Source organism: Rhinolophus ferrumequinum, chromosome 6, assembly GCF_004115265.2.
Source record: "Rhinolophus ferrumequinum isolate MPI-CBG mRhiFer1 chromosome 6, mRhiFer1_v1.p, whole genome shotgun sequence".
Classification (NCBI taxonomy): Eukaryota; Metazoa; Chordata; class Mammalia; order Chiroptera; family Rhinolophidae; genus Rhinolophus; species Rhinolophus ferrumequinum.
The window spans coordinates 26,514,450-26,540,279 of NC_046289.1; the positions used below are offsets into that span (position 1 = coordinate 26,514,450).

A 25,830-nucleotide genomic window follows, 5' to 3' on the forward strand; every position below is an offset into this window, starting at 1 on the left:
CAAGCCAGGAGAAACCGAGTGGGGACCCCCAATGAGCTGCCTTAGAAGATACGGAAAAGAGCCTTGCCTCCCCTTCCCCACTGCCTGGGAAAAGCCATTGCTGACTCTGGCTTTCCTCTCTCACCTGATTGTGAGAGAAGTCACGAGGACAATAAAGATCAGTTCTCTCCACTTATCTCAACGGAACTGTTACAATATGAGAGACTTGTCCCTGAGAGGGTACATACCGTAATGAAGACATCACGGGACCTTGTGCTTCGGCTGTTGACAGACAAAGGGTGATTGGAGTAAGTATTTTTTCTGCTATGATGTATGAGTCTCACAGACCATGTAAGAAACAATGTTACTTTCTTGTATTTGTACACTTATCAATAAAACCTCCAGCCGGCTTTATTCTGGGCTTGTCCTTCAGAGCTGTGAGACCCCTGGCCTTCTGAGATTTAACTGCATAAAGTCTGTTTCTTTCTTTCTTAAAAACTTAACCCAAAGCGGCCCCTTCTCGTACCCTCACTGCCCGTGTTGCACTGGACGCGACAGTGAAGAGAAATCATTACACGGCAGTAACTAGGCTATCTAGTCATCCACTTCATGTGGAAATAGAATAGGCCCGAGGTCAGAAAAAACATGAACTTATGGGAGTAGCAAATGGCTTGGCTGATTGGTCAGGTGCCTAGAAGGAGAAAAAGAAGAAAGTCAGGGAAAGGGTAAAGACACATGGATAGATACATGGATGTGGAGTGTGAAGATGTCTGAATGCATGTTATTGGCCACCAGAGAGTATCCACTATAGAAGAGGCACTCAGCAATCAAGTCGTCCAAATGATCTGGCCAGTTTATGTCAGCCATCTTCTCACTCCTGTGCTGGCAAAACGGGTGCATGAAAGGCACAGCCATGGTGACAGCAATGGGAGAAACACGGTGGGGTTCCATTCACCAAGGTCAGTCTACCTACTGATGCTGCCAAATGTTTACCCTGAGTGCTAGAGACCACCGCTGAGCCCTTAGTACAATATGCATCTCAAGAACAACCATCCACCTGATGGCAAGTTGTCTACCTTGGACCCCTCCCACTCTAGATAGGGCAGTTATTTATCTTCACCCAAATTGACCCATGTTCTAGGTATGGGTCTTGCCTTTCCTGCTTGCAGTGCTTCAGTGCTATGATCATTCGAGGGCTTATGCCTCAGGACCCTATGGCGCACCGAATCAGACCGAGGGGCTTTCCAGCAAAGTGGATGGAATAGTGGGCACATGACCATGGGCCCACTGGTCCTATCGTGTACTGTAGAAGCTGCTGGCCCGATAGAACAATCGAGTGGCCTTTTAAGTGGAGCTGAGGTACCAGCTTGGAAATGATATCCTGTGAGGATGAGGCACCATCCTTCAGGATGCAGGATACATCTTAAATCAATGATCATTCTAATGGTTCTGTGGCCCCCACAGGCGAAATACATGAGACTGGGAACCAATGGGTAGAAATGGGAATGGCTCCGCTTAACACCTTTACCAATGACCCACTTGGGGATTTGTGCTTCCTACACCTACAGCTTTAGGCTCTGTGGGTCTAAAGAACCTCTTTTCAAAGGGTGAAAACTTCCACCAGGGGATATAGTTAAAAGAGTCTCATTCAACTTTAAGCTATGGGTGTCACCCAGTCGCTTTGGGTCCTTTGTGCTAAGAGACCAGTGGACAAAAATAGAAGTCACCGTCAGGTTGGGGATAATTGACCGAGATCATCAGGAGGAAGGAGGCAGGGCTGCTGTCACACAATGGGGGCAGGAGAGAACACGCCTGGCATCCAAGTGGTACACTGCGGTGTCTCTTGGGAAGCCCTTGCCCACTTTAAATGGGAAATGGCCCATCAAGTACAGTAGTCACCGCTTGAGAAGGACACGGTGACCAGGGGCTCAGAGCTTTTAAGGATGCGGGAGTCTGGTCATCCCAGCAAGTAAGCCTAGAGGTACGAGCAGGGAAGCACCTAGACTCGCACAGGTGCTAGTCAAGGAGAAATCTAAAAAGGGCAGAAGAGGGAGATACACGGATGCTGTTTGTGGTGCTCTGCCCAGATTCCACGTCAGGATGCAGGTAAGCCTTACCTCAAGCTACCAGGAGTGTTGCCCTCCCCAGGAAGTGTTCTCAGCATCTTGTTTTAATTGAGGACATCTCAGAAGGGACACCCCAGCTCCAGATCTCCCCATGGAATCCAACTAAAGCCTTTGTTGTCACTGCATCAGTGTTCAATTTCTCCCTCTGCTCAATCTAGCTTCTCGAGCTCCCTCACACATATTGTCCCAAAAAGCCCTCCCCAATAAAGTTCCTGTGCAAAAATATCAGGCTCCGAGTCTGCTTCCACAGAAGTTAACCCACTACAGTTACACGTTGGTTCAGACCAACACTGCCTCAAGGCTGAATTACAGCAATAGGTTCCAACGACTTCCTCAGGGCTTCCCTTGCAATTCAAATGACCTGTACCCCACTGAGAGGAATTTTCCCCAATCTTGCCTCATCGTGCCATTTATTACATGTATTAGCTCAGGCAAATTACTGAACATCAGGTAGGAAAAACCTGTACATCAGTGGAAAACTGCATTGTCTAGAGCATGTCCTTCTGTCTTATCAGATTCTGATTCTATGGGAGCTTTTTGTAACTGTAAATTGTAGTAACTGATAAGACATGTAAATCCTGTCCCCTCTAGTAGAGGTTCAGTTGTATCTCCTCTCAAAAACAAAAAATTTGTCTCCATTTACAATTCATTTCAACATTCCTTTACTCCATATAAATGTGTGCTCTTTTTAAAAACTTTAAATTTGAACTTATTAACATATGGTTGATTCCACAGATTAATGCATCAAATAGTCTTGAACACGTGTACATTTTTATATCTGAGTCATAATTTTACCTTTTCCTGAAAATTATCTTTTAGTCCTCACTTTCCACATATGTAAGACAATGATAAAAACATCTGGCAGCTTTGTTCTGGCACACAGTAGGGACTCATTTGCTTACTGCAATCAACCCTTTTCAAAGAAAATCACTATGTCTGTATAGTCCTTTCCCTGAAATTTACAATGCAAATATATATTCCAGAACCTTTTATCTGTCAAGAGTTATGATATGCCAGCCCTCTGCCACAGACATGTCAGCAACTGTAGTTTCCTTTCACTATGAGATCGATTGTCTATCAGTCTGTAATTGTAATTTATTATCTTCAATCCTTGAATATGGAATATTTCCAACATCAATTTACTTTACAACAATCCATTTTAGGCTAAACAGACCCCACATTTTAAACTTTCTTTTTTAAAATAGAGTTTATTTTTAATAGCTTTAAACATTTATTTACTCTTAGCTTAAAAGTTATGAGTGTGAAGTTGTCTGATATACCGTGTTTCCCCGAAAATAAGACCTAGCTGGACAATTAGCTCTAATGCATCTTTTGGAGCAAAAATTAATATAAGACTTGGTTTTATTTTACTATAAGACCACGTATAATGTAATAATATAATATAATATAACATAATATAATATAATATAATATAATATAATATAATATAATATAATAACATAATACCAGGCATAATAATTATAATACCCGGTCTTATATTAATTTTTGCTCCAAAAGACGCATTAGAGCCGACTGTCCGGCTAGGTCTTATTTTCAGGGTTAACACAGCAGTCCCTCTTCTCCCCAAGGTGTTGGTGTAGTTGGAGAAAATAATAAAATTTTTCTTAGTTAGAAATATAATAAAGTAGGGGGTCTAGTAAATTTATGCCCTCTGAACAGTAAGATAAAAGGACTTTCCTAGGCTTAAAATAGTAAAATTCACACCTATGGTTAAAACCAGTTCTCTCCAGTCAAAGCAGGAAGTGGGCAAGGGTTTGCAGTAATCCAATTCAAGTGTCTAGGAGAAGTGGAAGCTGAATGTGAAAGAAAGCTGGAGCCTGACATTTAATGTATCTGAAGAAAAAATGTAACAATAGAAGAAATGTGGTCTGCATGGAGTTTAGAAAAAGGAAACCAAAGGCCAAAATTTAACAGTGTTTACCAGAGTAAAAAAACTAAAATTGCCAGACATAAATATTCCATCGCAAGAAAAGTAAAAAAATTATAAAGCATACTTTTCCCTAGCCAGGAAAAAAAGAAATGTTAAAAATTATACACTTCTTTGTACTCTAATGCTATGTCTATAAACTAACGTCTGATGACCAATGTGGCCTATCAGTTATATTGTGATATGAGGCCAGAAGTGCCCTCATTTCTAGGACTGTAAATTAATAAACTGGCACTTGGATCAACAGGTTGATCTACTTTTATTAGTTGGTTGTGGAGTTAATTCAGGTTCTGAAAAAAAATCGTTTCTAAAAAACTTAGGTTCTGACAAAATCAAGTTTAAGTACCAACCCCTAACAAACCCTAACACCAACCATATTAGGATCTGCCTCTCTCTAGAACCTCTCTCTCTAATTCTAGCTCTTTTGCTATCTTACTCTTTTACCTAAAACACATTTTGTGCAACTTCACCTACAAAAAAAATGCTAATGAAAATTTCATTATGAAAAAAGGAAACCTAAATTTGACTTTATCTTCTATGCTATCTAGCAAAGCAGAAGCTGAGGATCGTGCATTTTCTAGACCCCACGTCCAACTTCCTTTAGGCTTGCTGGGTTGGCCAAGGGCAGATGAGCCGGTGTTTGCCTTGGTGGTTATGCCATACTACTGTCGACAAAAAAACATCAGGCCTAAGAAAAAGCTTCTAAGAGTTTATTTGAGCCAAACTGACAATTGCCGGGAAGCAAAGTCTCAATGGATTGAGAAAATGCTCCGGAAAATGGCGGTTTTGCAATTTGTTTTATATATTAGAATCAAAGGAGAAAGGTTACATGAAATCTATTGGTTGTAGATTAACGGGGTGGGAGAAAGCAAAGCAGGGAAATCTCTGGGTTTGGATAAAAAAGTAAAATGGAGACACACACAGTTCTTTTACATTGGTGGGTACAGGATACTATTTTATAATAACACTTTATAGCACATAGAGATGGTATTTGGGGAACAGGGTAACAGTAACGGATTTTGTAGTTTCCTGCTCTGGTGAGATGGGTTGTGCCCCCTGGGAGGTCCGGAAAAAGGGATTACTCAGACATTCCAAGGGTATGTTATCTTAGATGCAAAAAGACAACAGATAGGCTCACTTAAAGATGAAAGCTACAGGCCAAAGATATGACTTCCCGCCATGGCCTACCTTAGTTAGGAATTTTTATGTTCACGCCATCCTATGGGGTTATTTTCAGTCTTCTGAGCTTGTCTGTCCACACTACCTAATTACAGGCGACACAGCAGCTTTCCCTGTGTTCCAGGACTTGTCATTTCTTTGGACTTCTCACCCATGACCCAGATCACCTATGGGGTTTCTTTCTGACTTGCTTTCCAGAGGGTGACTAATACAGGTTGAGAAACTGGTTAACTAGAGACATAGTGGAACTTGTGGAATTGGATAGTTTTCTGGTTTCCGGGAAGGAAAAGATATTATCAAAATGAAGTCACTTTTTGCTTCTTGTCCTGTGGCTCCATATTTTCAAAGAAAAAATTTAAAGTCACACAAAACGAATACCATAAGCCTCTGGACTGGATGGTTTCCATTAATTATACCACTTTATTTCTCCAAACACTCATCCCACTCAGCTCAGAAAAAAGACAGATAAAGTTCACTTAGCTTTTACCTGAAACACACTTCAGTGCTTAGGCTATCAATGGAGATTTTGTTCCATTTAGAATGAACTGAAAGGTTCGACTCAGGGCTGGAAAAGGACTCCGTGTCGGCTCCCTTCACTCTGCTATTGCTGCAGCTCTATCACCTCATGTACCACGTCTGACAGAGGGGAGGAAGAACCTTAGGCCAGAAAAAGAGCTGCCTAGAAAAGAGAACATGGAAAAACCCAGTGTTGTGACTAAAGAGGAAATAGATTTCTAAATCACAAAAGACGTGACTCTGTAATTTGATCAGAGCCTGCAAACACGCAAATGTCAATGAGATCCTGCATACCTTTCATTGGTCCATTTGTTTTCTCTGAGGTGTCTGACCTACCTCCATTTTGGACTGGATGGGACACAAACCTTAGAATAGTTGCCGCACCCATACCTATTTCTGAGGCCATTGATGCTGTGTTCTCCCAGCTCCTGTTATCTCAGAGGACTTGGATACACCATGAGACCCTGTGCATTCTACTCAACACCTTCAATCCTCTCCATCATGGCTCGGTACAATCCATAGGTTAGCTAGTGACATAAGACAAGGCTGAACTTAAAATAATACCGTATGTAAAGTCAAGGTGAAGGCAAGCCAAAGCTTAAGTAACATGTTATAGAGAGGTGAGGGATGCCAGCTGACAGTAAGAAGAGGATTAACATTTGACATGGGAATTTTACCCCCTCAATAATGACAAATTAGCTTGTTGCAGACCAACCCTTCAACCAAAAACAGTGAGAAAAGCTGTACAAGATATGAAAATATATTTGAAGGCACTGGAGAGCTACTAAGAACTACAACTTTAGGGGCCAAGACCCCAGAGAGACAGGATTGCTATTTGGTGCCACAGCTACCAATTTGAAAGCAGTGGCTGAGAAGCTGAGTAGAGCTTCTGGACTTTCACAAGGCTAGGATGACAATAATTACAATTTAGGGCCCACCCAAGATGAAACCCAGACTTTCTTAGATACCTGACAGGCAATGCTGTAAGAATAAAGGTGAATTAGAGACAGACTGGCCCTAAGATTGAAGTCAGCCTTCCAAACTGCTCATTCTCTGATTTTCTAACTTGTCTGCCAAAAGTGGAAGTAAATTCACTTGAGGAAGATGATAACACCTGCAGCCTCAATTATCTATACATTTTCATATACTATTGTATTTCATATCAGAAATAAGCATGCAAACAAGACAAAAACTGTGACATTAAGAGAAAAAACAAAGGAAGCAGATCAAAGGAAGCAGAACAAAGTTCAGGAGATCCAGATATTGAAATTATTAGGCATGAACTTTAAAATAATGATAGGTAATATGCTTAATAAATTAAATAACAAGAGAGAATATCAACAGTTAACTGGAAACGCCACTAAAGAATCCAGTGGAGATCTTGCCTGCACCCAGCCGGAGCCATCGGTTCTCCACGCACTGGCATCCAGCGAGATGGCATCCAGCAAGACGTGCTGTGCACCTATGGAGTGGACATGGGCAGAGCAGACGGGGGCAGGCAGACGGTAGCCAGGTTCAGACTGGGGCTGCTGCTTCTGGCACTGCTCCTACCCACACCGATTTATTCAGATCAAACAACTGCTGTCACCCTCCAAGTAACCCCTCCCACAATACCTCGACTACCCAAAGTCCAGCGAATGCCACCACCAAGGCAAGTGGCAGTGCTCTGCAGTCAACAGCCAGTCTCTTCATTCTCCCTTCTACATCTCTACTGTTAAGAGACTCAGGCCAAGAAATGTCTGTACTTCCCCATTTTCTAAACCCAATCCAAATGGCGTGGAAACATCCAGTAACAAGGAAAAAACAGGTCTTCGTTGAATCTTCTAATTCCACACCTTATTTTACTGACACAGAAAATGTTGAGGATCTCAAATTCGGTTGGTTTGAAAAGCATGGGCAGGGCTTGACTAGATGATGAATGCCAAGTATTAAATCTGCTGGAGTTTCATGTGCAAGATGAACAGAGACACACTCAAAATTAGTTAAGAGATGATTTCCTTAAATGTGGCTTAAGTATAGACACATACAATTCTACCTTGAGAATGAATAGATTTTACCTTATCTAGAGATCAAGGATGGGATTTGGAACAGATTCAGTTTCCATTTGGTTCATTCAAGTCATAAGGCTATAAAACAGACAACACAAAAAGCTTCCGTGATTCTGTTCAAATGTACATTGGCAGGAACTTCCAGGTGTTCCTGTAAATCCTCAACGTATAGTTTCACAGCACTAATTTAATGTCAATGTAACTCTTAGATTAGGATTTATATTGTTAAGCTCTCACTGTTCTCTTGGGACCTGAACACTTTCCTTTGAGGCTTTGGAGTTGACATTATATTTGACTTTTTATATAGTAATTGACATGTGCCAGGGCCAGGATGGCTTGGAATCTATTCCAAATCCAAGTATAATGAGTAAATTTTGCATATATACTTATCATTTATTCCTATTCAAGAATGCCAGATTCTTCTAGCTAAACAAAGAGTACAAGTACACTGACTTCAACTAACTTCAAATGCTTTTTATGTATTTCTGCATTATACTGAATATGTTTTACAATTTAAAAAATGATGTTTTGAAGGTAAAACTGACAAACCTTAAAATTGAAAAGCCAAATATGTAAAGGAGCCAAAACTGTAAATCAGGTATTTAGGAAGTAAAGACCTGAAACTTAGTTACATTAAATTCAGAAAAAGTTTTATACTTTCTGTACATATTTTCTGAAAAAACTATGAATCAGAATAGCCACAGTTAGAACACTTTATTGGTCAGTATTTCTAGATAGAACCTGATCCTAAGCCTAATGTGGACTTGATTCTGGAAAGTAAATCTTTTCATAACTGCCTCGATGCACTAAAACCTCATTTAAAAGACACTTCTTAAAGTCTTTGATTTGCAGTCACACACTAATGCTTAGATGTTCCAATATTTAATATGGCCAGTATCATCTTGATAACCAGTCATTTTTTCCCATCTTTAGAAACCTACACAGGAACACCATATCCAATAGATCTCAGGCTACTGTGTGTGAGAACATTCCCTCTGTTCCATACCTGAGTCTGTACATCTATTTTGGATTGTATACTGTGTATATCTATGCTTGGATTCACAGTAACTTCTCCTGTTATGGAATTGATTTGCATTGAACACAAACTGTAAATAAAAAGAAATGGCTGAGAGAGAAAAAAAAGAATCAAATGGGAATCCTGGAACTGAAAAATACAACTAAGAACTCAACAGAACAGTTTAACAGAAGATTAGATACAGCTAAAGGAATAAACTGGAAGATACATAGAATATGCAGATTGAAACATGGAGGGGCTAAAGATAGAAAATTCAGGAAAAAATCTAAGAGATAAGGGACGTGGTAAAAAGGTTTAACATATTTGTAACTGCAGTATGAGTAAAGACAGACAATATGGCAGAAGGAATATTTGAGGAGATAATGACCGAGACTTGAGAGATAATAAAAATTTTGGCATAATACAAATAAATATGGAAAACTACTAAAAATCAAAGACAAAAATGAAATGTTAAAAATAACTAGAATAAAAGGGCATTGCCATTTTTAATATATATTTATATCTATCTATCTATCTGTCTATATAGTATATTTAAAGCATTGCCTTTTAAAACTAGAAGAAACCATGGAAGCCAGAAAACAATGAAATTATACTTTTGAAGTGCAAAAAAAAAGAACTGCCAACTCAGTACTCTATCTCACCCAAAAAAGCTTCAAGAAAAAAAGACATTTTCATACCAACAAAAATAAAAACTCAGGGAATTCGTTACTAGCAGACCAACAGACAGTGAATGGAGTTTTTTTGGTCAGAAGTAGTATTATCTCAAATGAAACCATAAAATCATAAAAGATACAGAAAAGAATAAAAAACAGTGAAAGGGTAAATATATGGCTAAGTCTAAATTAATATATACTATGCTAAATTATGTTTGAAGTTTAAATATATATACACACACACACAGTTAAAAATGCATGACAAAATGGTACAAAAGATGGGAAGGGAGTAATAGAGTTAGTCCAGGAAGTAGTAAGGTAGTAAGTGGACAAATTGTAATTTCAATAACCACTAAAAGAATAAAAATATGTATAGATAGCCATTTGTGACAACATGGATGGATCTTGAGAGTATTGTGCTAAGTGAAATAAGTCAGACAGAAAAGGACAAGAACCGTATGATTTCATTCCTATGTGGGATATAAAACAAAAAGCAACAAACAAACTCATAGATACAGACAACAGTATGGTGATTACCAAAGGGGAAGGAGGTGGCCGGGGGGGAAGGATGAAGAGGGTAAAGAGGGGTAAATATATATACAGAAAGAGACTAGACTTTGGGTAGTGAGCATATAACGCAATATATGCAACTGTCCAGATTGGGGTATGGACTCCGGGTTCAGGGCTAGGCTCTGATTTGTCTAAGCCAATCATGGTGACTGTATTTCTCTTGTCAGTGACTAGTTTAGAAAACTAGGACATGGGGACAAATTAAGGATATAGCACATGTCAAATCTTTTATAATGAGATGCAAGGAGAAATATGCTGAGGCTTCTGGGAAATCTTCCCACTCGAGAGAGGTAATCGGGTGGTTTTTTTCCTCCTGGATGGTGATACATATATAATGAGGTCCAGAAATACAGGTACCTGGCTCCAGCCTGAAAAGAAAGGCAGTATACGTAGGAGGGTAGAGTTGAGAAAATCACATAGACTTGGAATAACATGAATAAACCTGTCCTAAAAGCCCAGCCTATCTTTGATTTTGTAGTGAGCCAATTTCCTATTTCACTAACTTTGAATTGTTTTCTCTTTCTTATAACTGCAAGCATCCTAAGTAAATCAATATTTTAGAACTATTTACAAAATTGGGATCATCTAAACAGAGCCCAGCTGGCTAACTCTAATTTTGTTCACTATAAAAAAATACTGTTTCATATTGCAATTGTACAAATGGAGTTACTCCCAAATTTATAAGCGAGACAAATCTGCATTTTGTCTATAAGAAAAGTACACTTTACTTTGGACATTTGTGCTACACTGTGGATTCCCATTGGGACATTTGTGGCATACTTAATTGGTATACAACCGAGAAGTGCTGCGTGGTGTGTGAGAGCAAACCCATTAATAGTACAGTTAACCCTTGAACGTGGTGGTTAGGGGCACCAATCCCCTCATGCAGTCGGAAATCGACATGAACTTTTGACTCCCCCAAAACTTCAGTTGTCCCTTGGTGATCCCTGAGGATATCAAAATCTGTGGATTCTCATGTCCACTATATAAAATGGTGTAGAACAATCTGCATCTGTGGATTCCCAACAGGGGATCGAAAATACTGTTTTTGATCCACAGTTGGTTGAATCCGTGGATGAGAAACCTAGGGATACAGAGGGCTGATTCTACTTTTTAAAAATCCACATGTAAGTGGACCTGTGCAGTTCAAACCTCTGTTGCTCAAGGGCGAACTGTATTATGAACACAGAGGCGCAACTTGGTATCTGTTTAAGTTCAGTGGTGTCCAGCGGTATTGACTGTATCTGATAAAGACAGGTCAAGAGTATGTGCTTCAGGATGGGACTGGAGACCTGGAGTATTCTCACATGGGCCAATTCTTACGTATTCATACAACATTCTTGGGAGCAAAATGGAACCCTGGACTAAAGAATGACTTTTCCCTTTTGACACAATTTACTGGGCACTGAAACTGAACGGTTTCTTGTAAGGCTTCCAAACAAGATGGATTCATCTCTAGCCATTTACTGTTAATGTATATCCTATACATGGCAATCTAGGGATCTTCTTGTATCAATTTTTATTTCCCCACGTATAAAGTTTAATTATATTTAGTTTCTTTAATAAACACATATGGGAGAGAATAAAACAAATATTTTGTATAGTAAGTGCTGAATGAACACTCAAAGAAGCCATCATTTGGTCATGCCCGTACTTCACAAAGGTGCTTTTTACCTTCCTCAGAAGAAAATGCACCTACATGGTGAGATTCACTGGCTACAGGTCGGCAAAACGTTTTGGATCCTTTAGGAGGAAAAATCCTAAGTAAAATGCACTTTAAAAATAATGAAGAGGGACCCAAATTTCATGTCAACTTCCCTTTTAATCTCTGGCTCTAAGATTAATGTGGTTCACATACGTGAAGAGTTCCTTCCTTTGAAGATGTGTTTCATTTAACCAGGCTGTTTCCTGTCACCAGAAAAAATACTGTCCTTTAATACTAAATACCACTCCATTTACAGTGGTGCCATTGTGATACCTGGGAGGAAGAGAGCAAATTGTTTGGGATTCTGATGCAGATAGCACATAATCTACATCCTGCTTGTTTGGGTTGGAACTGTTAGTTCAAATGACTCCCTAAAGGCTTAATAAGTAACTTCATCAAGAGTATATCTATTTTCATTGAAAGTCAGGTTGTATTTTCTTTAAGTATTACTCATGAAACCAGTGGGTTAATTATACACCCGAAGTTAGCATTTGCTTGATTTTGATGACCATAAACTAACTGTTCTTTCCTTTTTCTGTACTGTAATTTGGTGTAACATAGTGAACATATATATATTTTTTTATCCTACACATTCCAACTAATATTTTATCATTAGTACGACACATTCAGATAAATTCAGAAGATTTAAACAACCTTTCTGCCAAGTGTGAAAAGATATCCTTTTAATATGAAATACGTACATTTCTATTATTCTATTATAAGATAAATCACGTGGCCAAAGCTTGTTTCAAATGATTATTTCAGAACCAAGCACATGCTTTAAAAATATGCTATGCAAAGTTTAATATTGTGCACTTTTTCATAATTTGACAAAAATGGACAGAAGGCAAAATGAAAAAAAAATTTATTTCCTCAGTGTTTTATCCACTGTCAATACTGTATTTTTGATGCAATATATTTGCAAAGAAAAAAAAAAACAATCGCAGCTTTTATTTTCCATTTTAAACAACTACAATATTTACAAGCTGTTTAGAATAACAAACACTCAGACACACACACACTCACAGACACACGCAGTACATATATTCTTTCTTATCTCTGGTTTATATTGAGTGCTGGTAGAGGCAATGAATCCTTTCAGAGCCCATGATCAGAAAAGGGAAACCCATTTTCCTTCCTCACATCTACCTTCCTAGAACCATGACCAGTATTCTTACTTCCATTTCCTCATGCAGAGCTCATTGCCAGACTTGTATAGGGTTAAGGTAATCAGTTCTTACAATTTATTTTTATTTAAACTACAAGCTTTTAAAAAAGCATAAGCAGACATGATTTTGCCCCCACTTCTATTATTTTGGTTGTAGAATCAAGCTTCATAATACACAAAATCTTGTTTAACTGCAATTACACTAAACCCAAGAGTCATTGGAGCAGCCATTATTCTCTACTACTACTCTGTTTGGAATTCCAGGTTGTAACCTGATCTGTGCAAGTAACACCCAGGAATTCATCATTATCACAATCTTACATGATCTTTGTTTCTTCTAGCTTGGCTCCACCAAATCATAAATTGTCAGGTACAGAGCTGAGGCATAAGAAAAAAGGTATAACCCTATATAATAGGAATAAGTCTTAGAACAGAGTTGTCATATAACCTTGAGATGACAATCGGCTCTGGTTCCCCCAAAGAGTGTTAAGTTGCTTCCATAAAATGGCAGATAATGAAGTTCAGCTCACAAATGGAACTTATTTTCTAATTCAGAAAGAGTATGTGGCTGATAGGAAATAAAAAGAAATTCTTATCACATACAATTCTTGACAGATAACTCTGATGAGGTGATTCAAAGCAGAAAATATACTTCTGTTTCAAGCAAAATTAATACTCACTCACATACCTACCAGATCTATTTCTATAATAATTAATTCTTTTCAAATTAGATTTCTTACCTAAACATTTAACAAGTTAAAAATGAGAAGGCCTAGATGTATATCAGTCAGATTTTTAAAAAAAGAGAAATGAAGAGGCTGATTTTCTAATATTTTAAAACAAACAAACCCACTATACATATCCAACATAATATTAAAATTTATGCTGTACAAATACATGATAATATCTAATTTTCCTCTTTCTCCAGATCAATAAAACTCAGTTTCCACATATGACTGGAACAGTAAGGTCAAATTCCATCAACACGTTCCAAGTATCATCTTAGCCTCAATTGACGTTATTCTCTCCATTCTTCTTGGAATGAAAAGGAAAAGCCTTTAAATAAAAATGGATGTTTCATACATCATTTGAACAATGTATCCTATCAACAAAACCCCAAAAAACATGACTGGGTCTGTGTCCAGGCAACGTAATTTTATATTCTCACATTACAATACAAAGAAAACTAAGAACGAATACTGAGGACTTAAAAAGGGGGGATTTTGTCCACATTCATGAAAAAGTAATAAAAATAAACACAAAAACAACAACCTGGGCTGCAGTTTATAGTTTAGTAGCTAGTAAATACAAATTCAAATGGTTCTCACTCAAAATTACTAAGCTATCTTTTTCTCAAGTCACACATTTAAGAGGAAGGATTTTCGAAAGTTAACTAATAAAAAGGATAGACTCTGGGCAAATCAAGTTTAAACGAGACAGTTCTGGATGAATGACTATGCAGCAATCCAGCAAATGAAGAATTCTACAAGAAGCAAGATGCTGCTGAGACGCAAAGCAGAATTTTTTTAAGGCTAAGCTAAGCTTTCCGTGCTTAGTTACAGTTGAGGCTGTTTTTATATCTTGATATGAGATGTAAAAATAACCCAACCCAGGAAGAAAAATACATCTTCTTAATGAGATGTAGTTTCTTACATAAAAACTTGTATTTTCATTGCCTGACATTTAGTACACAGGGTAATTTTCCATATCTCACTCAGGATAGAAACAGTCTGACTACTTCTATTTCATGGATTAGTAGAAGTATCTCCAATGTACTTGAAATATTTTAAAAACTACTTCAAACCTAATGGAAGTTAATCTTCCAGTAATGGAAACCCAAAGAAGGCGGACACTGACGTAGTGTGTTCATCAATTTCCTGAAAAGTAACTAATCTCCTCTTATCTTAAAAATACAGCCTCACCAACTACATTCCCAAGCCTCTTAAATATCAATATATTAATCTAGGCTCTTAAAAAAATTTGACTTCTTTAGAAAAAAGTGAACATTTAAAGTTTTATCAAGTATTGAAAATGGTGTAAAAAGAGGGCTCACACCAAGTTACAAGCTGGAAGAGTAACCAAAAGCTTAATTTTGAGTTATAAAATTATTTTTGCCACTGAATGAGAGGAAACAAGAAGAGAAGCTAACAATTTATAACTCATTCCAGGACACTCTCTCTCAAAGGGGGGGAACACAAAATGAAACAATAAAAATAAAGACATCAATGAAACTCTAAAAAAGGAAATAAACAAAACTAGTGTGTTAAATATGTATTTTTACTTGCAAATTATGGAACTCTGAAAGTTTTGGCAATTGTGAATTAAAGACACTAATGTATGTGTCCTGGAGTCATACACACTAATGAAAAAAGTTAAGCAGGGAACCTAAACAAATAGCTCACTATTCTCGGTGTGGGAAGTAGAAGAGGATATGTATGAGCAACTTAATCAACGAAAGTATGTATATTTCTATATAATAATTTAGGTCAAATTATTAGGACATGAATCTTTCTTCAATTATCACTATTTCCCCTGACGCAATTATTAGAAAAGTATTATAATTTTAAAAAGACTATCAATTTTAAGTCTTAAAAAATAACAGGGCTCCTCTTAGGGTTCCTAATCATAAAACTTCATGAAAAGGCTGATAATAAAATTCAACTTGTTTTGAGAAAAATGTCCTTTAGTTGCTACCCCAAATCAAGACCCAATATATATGTTCCATATAAAATCTAGTTTGGTATTTGAAATACAACTTTTTTGAGTGTGTGATGTATTTAACATTTGGGGGTCGGGGATGAGGCTAGAAATAAAAGTAATTCTAGCCCTTCTGATTGAATCGTCTGAAATTCAGATTTTTTTTTTTCTGTGTAGGAAAATGAATTATCTTCCATTTAAGACTGAAAAGGCTCCACTTCTCATCTAGGCAATGACCACAAAAAGATCATATTCATTTCAGAAAGGGGACAAACAGCAGGGAGCCTAATTCCTTTGAGAATAATATATAGATAGATAATCATATATTTAGCTTCGGAAGGAAAAAACAGAGCCTGAACCTTTATAGCATACTACAGGTTTGCCAAAAAGAGGCAAATACAGAATATAATGACAGTATCAGGAAAATACATTTTAATTGGTCAATTTAGAAAGGGTACCTTTGTGTAAAGGTTCAGAAAATCATTTGACAAATGTTTTTAAATAGCAAAATTTGCAAAATGTGAAGTCTGGAAACGTCAACACAAGGCACACTGGGTCCTGATTAACCACAAAAATTTAAATTAGAAAAAGGAAAAAGAAATAGGTTTTGAGTAGAAATGCAGTAAGATGCTGTATATTAACTACTTCCTTCCTTCCTTCGTTTTTATTCCTTCTACTGAAATGTTACGCTACACTGTAAGATCTACATCACAGTTAGCAGAAAAAACAGTTTCTCTCCCATCATCTCATCAAAAAGATTCTTTAAACCCACGCTGTCTAACACAGTAGCCATTAGACACACGTGGCTAGTGAGTACTTGAAAAATGGCTAGTGCTACACGTTAAAACAGTAATACTTGGAGATACGAGCTTAAATAAAATGTATGGTTGACATTAGCTTCACCTGCTTCTTTTTACTTTCCATCCATGGGGTGGAAAGATGGCTGCTCCTAATGCTCAGAGGAGACGTACAGTCTTCTTTGGAGTTTCACCCAAAAAGATAAAAGTTTTCTGAAGGATTTAAAAAATGCCAAAAGTTGACAAATTAAATCTAAACTGCAGTTCCCACCTAGCCCAATTGTAAATCTGAGTTACACATTTCCCTGAAAACATGCATTTAAAAAATAAAACAAAATTTAAGTTATGAGACAACATATGAATTAAGTCAATTTCACAGTTATAAATATTTCAAATTACAGCTACACACTATAAATTACAGGAAATAAAATTCAAGTAATAGAAAAAGAAGAGAGGAGGAAAATAAACGGCGAAGTTATTAAAAGAGGGATATAACAATAAGAACTGCACCATTTGGATAATTTTGTCTGAAAAAATTTTAGTTGATTAACTGAACTGCATGTGAATAACTTCAAGAGCTAAGAGCTCTTAAAATAAAAGGCAATCAGTTCTTTTTTAGATTCCTGGATGTTCATCTTCTTCTTTGAAAAGCACAAGTATTTTCTTCCCGAGACTGACCCCAGCAGAGCTTGTCCCAAGTAAAGAGAAGCAGAGTACCTGGGGCACTCGCCGTGCGAGAGCTCATCTGCAATGTGGACACAGGAGCTGGCAGTAGTGTTCACAGGACCGATTCACTGACTATTGGCTCCGGGAAATGCCAATGCTGAAGCTATGTTTATCTTGAGATTTAATATTCATTTTAAAGAAAACATCCAAAGTACTAGCATGAAGTACAGACTACTAACAGAAAAATGGGCAGCACAGTTCCTGCTATGTATGTTTACAAAGGAAAGGGAAGGGGTTAATCCCAAAGGCAATTTAAATAATGGTATTTTATTTTTATATATAAATAAATGTTCTGAGAAATCTCAGACTTTAGTGCATTGTTGTAAAAAATTAGTGCAGTTTTTTTCATTAAAGTTTTTAGCGCTCAAGGAATAAGATAAATCTATGTCTGTTCATAGTCTCTTTCACTGTACATTAAACTTTTATACTGCTATATGTCAAACTGAAGGTTTCTACACTGGTCTGTTTTTAAAAATGAAGGTAAATGGATTTCGTGTTCTATGACAAAACATGGCAATTGTTTTTGGCAAAGAAATTAGAAAAATATGAGATCATACTTTAGAAATCAAGTTTGTTGATTTAAAGCATAGGCAATGCATAGGAAAACACTTTTTTAAAGGATGTATTTTAACAGAACTTTGTCCTTCATGCAAAATGTTTTCTCGGCAGCTAACTTAAAAAAATATTTCAGATTTATTTGGGGATGAAGACAGCGGCAGGAGTCAGGGTGGAGGGCAAAGGAGAGGCGCTTAACCAAGCCCACTCCATGTTCAAGTCTCTCCTGCAGGACCAAAGTGATGCCTGCACACGTCTTCTGCTCTCTCCTCTTTTCCCAGCATCTTGGAATTGACAGGGAAAATACATGTAGTTATAACACTGGCTCACACTTCAGCCCCAAGTTCTAGTACCCCAGTTTCAATTACAGTCACGTATTTATCATCAATCTGAACCAGAAGTACTGTCTTGTCGATGTGGGATCTAGTACCTGGATCTCTGCTGCAAGGCACCCATCGGTGAATCACCTAATGATTCAGAATAAAACAAGAAGTTAGTGGCAGAGACCTCGAATATACTCACAAACTCTTATCCTTCACTTAGGATTATAGGTAGCAATGCTGTTACATAATTAAGCATAAGTACATAAATCAACTAAAAACATGGATACAAGTCGTAAGTACACAAATCAATTAAAAACATGGATACAAGTCAGTCAGGCTATAAAAGTCAGACTACCACACAGTTAGCTTCATAAGAGAACTTACATGGCCTTCCATGCCCTCTTGAGGACTCCAGTCTTTCCAGCTGTTTCTCCCAGCTTTTAACCGAATAACCTCATCAGGCCACTGCAGCTCTTTTCTTTTTGACAGGTTGATCCCATCTAGAACTTGACTGGGATCCACAATCTATGTTTTAAATAAATACAGGTCATTCCCAATTCACTTTTGTCTTGAAGATCAAAAATTATATAATCCCAAACAAAATTTCTTTAACAGGACTCTGTTTCAAGTTCTCCACTGCCTATAATGGAATAAAAAGCAATCTAAAGAGCCACCTCCCAAATTCCTTTTGGCCTACTGGTAGACCTACTGCAATAGCCACACGACAATGACTGAGTAGGGAACAAATATTACCACTGAAAACCTGCTTGCTTGCAGGTTTTACGCTGGCAGAAACAACTTTTTTAATATTCAAGAACGGCTTAGTCTTCAGACTAAGTAATATAAGGTTATGTTTTCACAAGAGTCCTTCACTCAACAAACAAGAAATAAAAACAAATGAGTAACAGAAAGTGCAAAAAGAACCCCCAGCTTACTCACTTGCACTCTGTAAATCACCTCCCCCTTTTTGGCATGTGAGTTATTGGCAGGACTTAAGGTGTTTCCTGGCTGTGCATCAGCGGCACTGCTCTGACCTCCATCTGTCCCAAGAAAGCCCACGAGAGTGTGGTGTTTGCAGGCTGGGATGCTTTGGCTGGAGCTGCTGGAAGAAGGAAGGCCGTGCTGCACGTAGGCCATGCCACTCTGACCGGAGGGTTCCATTTGGTTCACCATAGAGAGACGGGACTGGATGGATGACGGTAAGTTCCGAAGCGATATCTGACTAGTAGAAGAGCGCCGACAAGGCACGAATCCCGTGGTGGACATCCGGAGGGATGAATGGCGGCTGCTGTAGCAGTACGAAGACTGGCTGGCTACGGAGGCCCGAGCGGGGGACTGTCTCACCAGGCCTGACTGTACTGAGTGAGAGCTGTGGCTGGTGCCTAGGGAAGGAGAAAGGACAGCACTCATTCTGAGTGATTCAAACACAACTCTTCTTCTTTTTTTGTAGTTTCAAAGACTTCCTCCCTTAAGCAATTACTTGGATTTATTGAACTTAACATTTATACCTGAAACTTTTAAAGTTGTCAAAAAGAAATACATAGCTGAGATATGTTTTCTTGTGTGGTTTTTATAATACAATTTTTATTTGCCGAAGCATTTTAAAATTCAAATTCTGGAGCAAAAGAAAGACAAAATTAAATAACTTACAGCAAATGTCACTATTTAAGGTTGGGATAAATCCTAAAATATCCTTCATAGAAGTATTTCAGGATAACAAGAATACCTTTTTAATATATTAGAAATATCTCATGGAAATGAGACTGAGAAATACTTACTAAGGATCTACTACTGTGTTTCCCCGAAAATAAGACCTAACCGGAAAATAAGCCCTAGCATGATTTTTCAGGATGACATCCCCTGAACATAAGCCCTAATGCGTCTTTTGGAGCAAAACTTAATATAAGACCGGTTTTATTTTCGTGGAAACATGGTAAGTGGTAAGCTCTGTAACTATTATTTTGCAAAGTACAGTATAAATACCCTTACAATCTATCCCAAAGAGAAGTTACACTGCCTACAGACAGTGATACCACATTGTAATTTTAATATACATAAGGGATTACTAATAAATATGAATCATCAGTGATGCTGAATAGCAGGTTCTTCTGTGTCCTTTGTCAAATGGCTTGATATGATTCTTCAGATTTGTCCTTTTTCTGACTCATAAGTGATGTGAAGATTAGAAAATAATTATTAATTATATTGAAAAAATAGCTACATGTACTTTTTATCTGAAAAAAAATAGAGCCAATCAATGCAAGAACTAAAGGTACATTTAAGGAAGCACATTGAAAGTTTTAGGTTTTTACTCAAAAGTTAATAAATAAGCTACACATTATTGATCATACATCTATTTAGAGTCTTAACAATTCCAGTGCCACTGGATTTTTTCAACTGAAGTAAATTATCTTAAGACTTTGATCCATGAGAAGTGGGGAAAAGGACAGTGCTGGCAACTAACTAGCCATATGGAAACAGATGAAATTCTGATTCCTGCTGCACACCAGGTGGATTGTGGATCTCATGTAAAAGGTAAATTAGTGAAAGAATACCTTCTTTTAGGATTTTAAAATTTTCTTATATAGGATATAAAAAGTACTAATCATAAAGGAAAAGATCAGTAAATTTCTCTACATTAAAATTAAGAACTTCTCATGAAAAACTGGCAAGCCACTCTTCACAAGAAGTGAATGGAAAGCCAAGAGACAGAATGGGAAAAGATATCTGTAGTACAGAAAACTAACAAAGAGCTCAAATCCAGAAAATATAAACCCAAATAAGAAAAAGATAACCAAATAGAAAAATGGGCAAGAAACTTAATAGGCACTTAAGAAAGAGGATCAGCTGACAAACTCCTTTAAAAGCTTCCAATCTCAGGTGTCAAAGCAATGCAAATTAAAACAATAAAATAAAGACTACTCCACCTCTTCTTCTGTCCCGCTGAGCAACAGGGAGCAGAGGTGGGAACTGATAATACGCAAAGCTGGTGAAAGTTTACTAGATGGGCATTCCTATCTATGGCTGGTTGAGAGTACCAATTGGCAAAAAAAATTTCTGGCAAGATTTTTGACACAATATATCACGAATCTTAAATATTCTCATAAACTTTGACATGGTGATTCCATTTTTAAAGTCTCCAGCCTAAGAGAATAATATGATTCAAAGATTTATATACAAAGATTATTACAACATTCCTAAGAAACCAAATCATTGTCCAACAGGAGAGAAGTTAAATGAATTATATCAATTACATATTATTAGCCTTTAAAAAGGATACTTTCAAAGAAATAGTTCAAATAATTAATATATATATATATACACACATATATATATAAATGATTAAGATAAACAAGTAGGATAACGACCACCTAGAAATCAAACAAAATTTCTATTTATTTACTTCCAATTAGGTAATCTATCATCCTCTTTACACACACATGCTAACTGAACCCTACAGCTATCACTGTACACGTCATTTTGTTTCATGTTACCGAGTGGCGGAGGGTACGATGTGACAGGCGGATGGAGTCCTGAGCCCAACCCCTGGCCTGGGTTCCCGGTGCTGCCTTGGGGCGCGCTGCTGTGGGGGTCACTGGCAGCTGTTGCATTGTTACTAGTGCAGGAAGTCCCACCTCCAGTATCAGAATCTTCAATATTGCCACCACTGTTACATCCAGCTCCACAACCTTTCCTTAACCTAAGAACAAATACCAGAGGAGGAGGTATTATCCCAAGAGCACTTCAAGATAGCTATTTTATTCTTTTTCCAGCTATTCTGAATGTTTAATGCTATTAATGTTCACCTTTGAAAGTCTTCATAGTGCAATCAGTATTAGGAACAAAAGAAGTCTGCTATGTTTTCACACCCTCCTCTTATATTCACTGCCTCAATACTCCCAAATGATTTCACTTTTACATAATCTATCATCTTTCCTACACCAAGTATAATAAAGAACTATACGTAACACAGTTGTACCATTAAGATCACAGCTGGAAATAGAATTCTTTGCCAGTGTCTGTTCAGTGCCTCTGAAATATGCAGCACCTGAAGACCTAATCTATTTAAACTAAACCTAATTTATGCTGCAGCACACCTGAAGGGAGCTGCTGCAGAAATTTTTCCTTTTTTTAAAAAAAATATTTTTATTAGTGTGTAAGGTGACCAACTGTCCTGGTTTGCCGATGACTGTTTTGATTTAAGCATTGAAAAGCCTACATCCCAGGAAACCACTCAGTCCTGGGCAAATAAGGCATTTCCACCAGCACAACACATTTTTTGAAAAATACATTTCTTTGAACACTATCCTGGTTTGTATCTTCCTTCTGTCTGAATATTGATTGATGTTAAAATGGTAAAACTTTACTCTTTAATGGTGGGTATTCCTAGACGACTTTAAAAACACCTATTTGAGAGTCTGTTGCTTTAATCCAAGATTGTGTTTTTTTTAAGCTCTGATTTAAGGATCTGAACAACTCTTAAGAAGTTGAAAATATTCTGTGATTTTTCTTCATCAGCCACCAAATTACGACGTTCCAGTACCATACATCATAATTTACTAGACAAAAGGCAGAGAAAAAATTCATGTGCATTCTTGATGACACCTCAGATTTGTGATTTGAGCGATGATTGGATTGTTAAAATGGCAGTAGTGTCTGCACTGCACAACCAGGAGTTTCAACATGTATAGAATGCTCCCCCTACTGCTGGAACAAAATAAAATAGAAGAAAGGAATCAATTTGCACAAGTTTTCTCTAATTTGCCCTGTTTGCTGACCCACACATTCTAGTAATTGTGGCAATATGCTGCAATAGAGCCAAAAAAATTAAACAAAGGGAACTATTCAAGACCGTAGTAAATGCTAAAGCAGTGGTTCTTAACCAGAGTTGTACATTAGATTTATCGAGTAAAAGTTTGATGATATAAAGCTCAGACTCTTCTTCCTGAAATTCAGATATAATAGATTTATATTGTGCCACGGCACCTGTAATTTTCCTACAACTTTTCCGGTGATGGTAATGCACACCACCTAGATTAAGAGAGGCAGGATACACCACCACTAAAAAATGCAACCCCGATGGCTCACCTGTGCCATGTTGACACTATGAAGTTTCTGATATTTCCCAAACTGATAGGTCCCCCAAGAATTTTTTTAAGCTGCTCATGGCTGTCAGAGTAAGAAGTTGTCAGGGGTGAGACAAAGATCGGGTAACCAATAGGTTGATCACAAGATGAGTTTATCATGTTTCTCAGAGCTTGCTTTGCATTTTGGATGCTACCTCTCTCTGGGTTACGATTACGTAGGAAAACAAGCTCCTGCTGTTGACCTGCCCAAAGACCTCGGACACATTCCTTATTTACCTGAAAACCAGAACACATGAGAATTAGGTTAAGGGGCCAAGAATGAAATTCATATAAACAGAAGAGCAGAAATGGGAGGGGTACAAAAGACATTGTAATAACCAACTGGGAAAAGCAGGAAACAAATAGAACTTGGCCACATTTGAAGAGGAGTTAAAGTTCTTCCCTCTGCTCTGTCTTGTAAAAATATCAAGTAGAAATGTAGTCCATTTAGTTTCCCAATTTATTGAAGCACTGAATTTTGTAACTGGGATAATAAACATTTTTGATAGAAATGAGAGGTAACAAATACTTAAGAGTTGAAAGAATGTTTGTGACTTGATTAAATGAAGTAGAGAAAAAAAAGCTATTAGAAACTATCAAAATAAAATTTCAGAGATGAAGTCTGCTAAAGTCTTGAGATATTTAAAAAAACCAAACAAACAAAAAATCCATGGAAATATCAGAGTAAACCATCTACTGATCTCTATTAAGTACAAGCTCTGGTATTATTTTGCAACCTAGGAATCACATCATATTAGCAATATGGAGCTGATATTTTAAGAGATTCTGCCCAAATAACACATAGTAGACAACAGACTATCAAAACAGAAATAAGCAAAAATGTTAAGGCTTTATGGCACATGAGAAAATTTCAGAGGACAGACTAAATTACTGACAAAATAAGTCAAATTAAGTGCTCATAAACAATAAATGCTAATGTAGTATGGTCATTTTTTTCCTATAAAAGAGTTTCAACTACATTTTAAAAGTTTGGATAAGGTTATCTGAGTTCCAATTTCTTCAGGTACCAATAAGTGCCTCCGAAACTTACTTGAATGACTCTGAAGCTCAGGTAGCGCCTGTTGAGCATGATGATTTTATATTCGTTGGTGCCATCATCCATGACATGCCGCAAAGCAAGCAGGGAGGGAGAGTTGGCAAGGACTGCACTCCGCCACGCAGGGTCCCCTTCATGGGCTATCACGAGGTTTTTTTCATGAGATACAATGGCTTCATAGAGCACAGTAGGGTCATCGTACTCGTCTGGAGAAGTGAAATGATCCTATACAAAGAATAAAAATTTATCTTTTTTAGGAAAAGAAGAGAATGACTTCCAGAATGATAAAATCTTCTGTAATTATTAAATCAGTTACTAAATGAAAATTCTTAAAAATTGGTTTCTGTATTTCAAATTAGCACGTTATTATTATTAGAGATAAACTACATAAAAAATACTCTAAAAAATGTGTTTATATGCTGGCATTACCATTTACTAATTTTCTAAACCTAGGAAGCAGCTAAGCCTATTTGAGGTTCAGTTTTGATATGTGTGAGTGCCAGTATCAGCTTAACCAACTTGACAAGGTTGTTTTAAGAGTTAGCTGAAATAGCGTATTGGAGAACTCTTTACACTATGAAGCACTTCACATGTACCATGAAAACGTTTATTATTCTCAGGTAAGCTAACCTCAAACCTGGACGTGCATCCTTGAAGATACTGCCTTTTTGCTCTCACTCATCTCCCCTTCAGAAAGCACATATTACCATCAGTTGGCTTGAATACAAATGAGTTACTTTACCTGGATATAAAAATTTATCAGCCTCTCAATTATAAATATGAAGGCAGCCAATATATTCTTCTGTTTCCTTAATAACATGTCATTTCAGAAATTCAGATTGTTATGGGTATTTGGGTAATGCACTGTATACCCTGTTAATTTATAGGTTTCTGAATGGGAGATACATTTAATATACTCCTTTGTTTCATTCATGCTAAAGGCTACAGAATCTTGTGCACGGTAGATGTTAAATACCTACTTATCAAAAGAACGAATAGTTATTAAGACCAAGAGATTTTTCCGGGAAGGCTTTACTAGCTTATCTAAGACTAAGATCCTTAATCTGTCCTCAAAGCTCAGAGCTCCGAGCTGTATCTTTACTAAATGAGAAACAGGGTAAAAAATTATACGAGGTGTGATCACAAAATACGGTGAATGTTTAAATAAATAAATAAATTTATTATGGTGAAAGACATATTGCCATTAATCCCCCTCAAAATACTTCCCTTCACTTCAAACACACTTATCCCATCATTCTTGCCACTTTCTGAAGCAGTTCTGGAAGTCCTCTTTCATGAGTGTCTAGTTGCACTGTCATGGCTGCCATGGGCTGCTTCCCATGGCTGTCATGGGAAGAGCCAGATGCTGCAGAGTGCCAGATGTGGTGAATAAGGTGGGTGAGGACACACCCTAATGTTTTTATTTGACAGACATTGCTGTACCAGAAGCGATGTGTGACAGGGAGCGTTGTTATGATGGAGGATGAAGTAAAGACACTCATGAAAGAGGACTTCCAGAACTGCTTCAGAAAGTGGCAAGAATGATGGGATAAGTGTGTTTGAAGCGAGGGGAGTATTTTGAGGGGGATTAATGCAATGTGTCTTTTACTGTAATGAATTT

At 37.4% G+C, this 25,830-nt stretch overlaps 1 protein-coding gene across 5 annotated transcripts in view; it reads right to left on the minus strand.

The window, feature by feature from the left end:
- Nucleotides 1–16,649: 16,649 nt before the first annotated feature.
- Nucleotides 16,650–25,830, minus strand: part of PCNX1 (pecanex 1) — a 134,405-nt gene continuing 125,224 nt past the window's right edge. For all 5 annotated transcript variants that reach the window (XM_033107017.1, XM_033107018.1, XM_033107019.1 and 2 more), the window contains 6 exons: nucleotides 24,204–24,434; nucleotides 23,115–23,389; nucleotides 21,521–21,726; nucleotides 18,966–19,408; nucleotides 18,411–18,551; nucleotides 16,650–18,170 (listed from right to left, as the gene is read on the minus strand). In XM_033107017.1, the coding sequence (XP_032962908.1) occupies nucleotides 18,030–18,170; nucleotides 18,411–18,551; nucleotides 18,966–19,408; nucleotides 21,521–21,726; nucleotides 23,115–23,389; nucleotides 24,204–24,434 (1,437 nt within the window). In that variant the 3' untranslated portion in view covers nucleotides 16,650–18,029. The remainder of the gene's footprint in view (nucleotides 18,171–18,410; nucleotides 18,552–18,965; nucleotides 19,409–21,520; nucleotides 21,727–23,114; nucleotides 23,390–24,203; nucleotides 24,435–25,830) is intronic.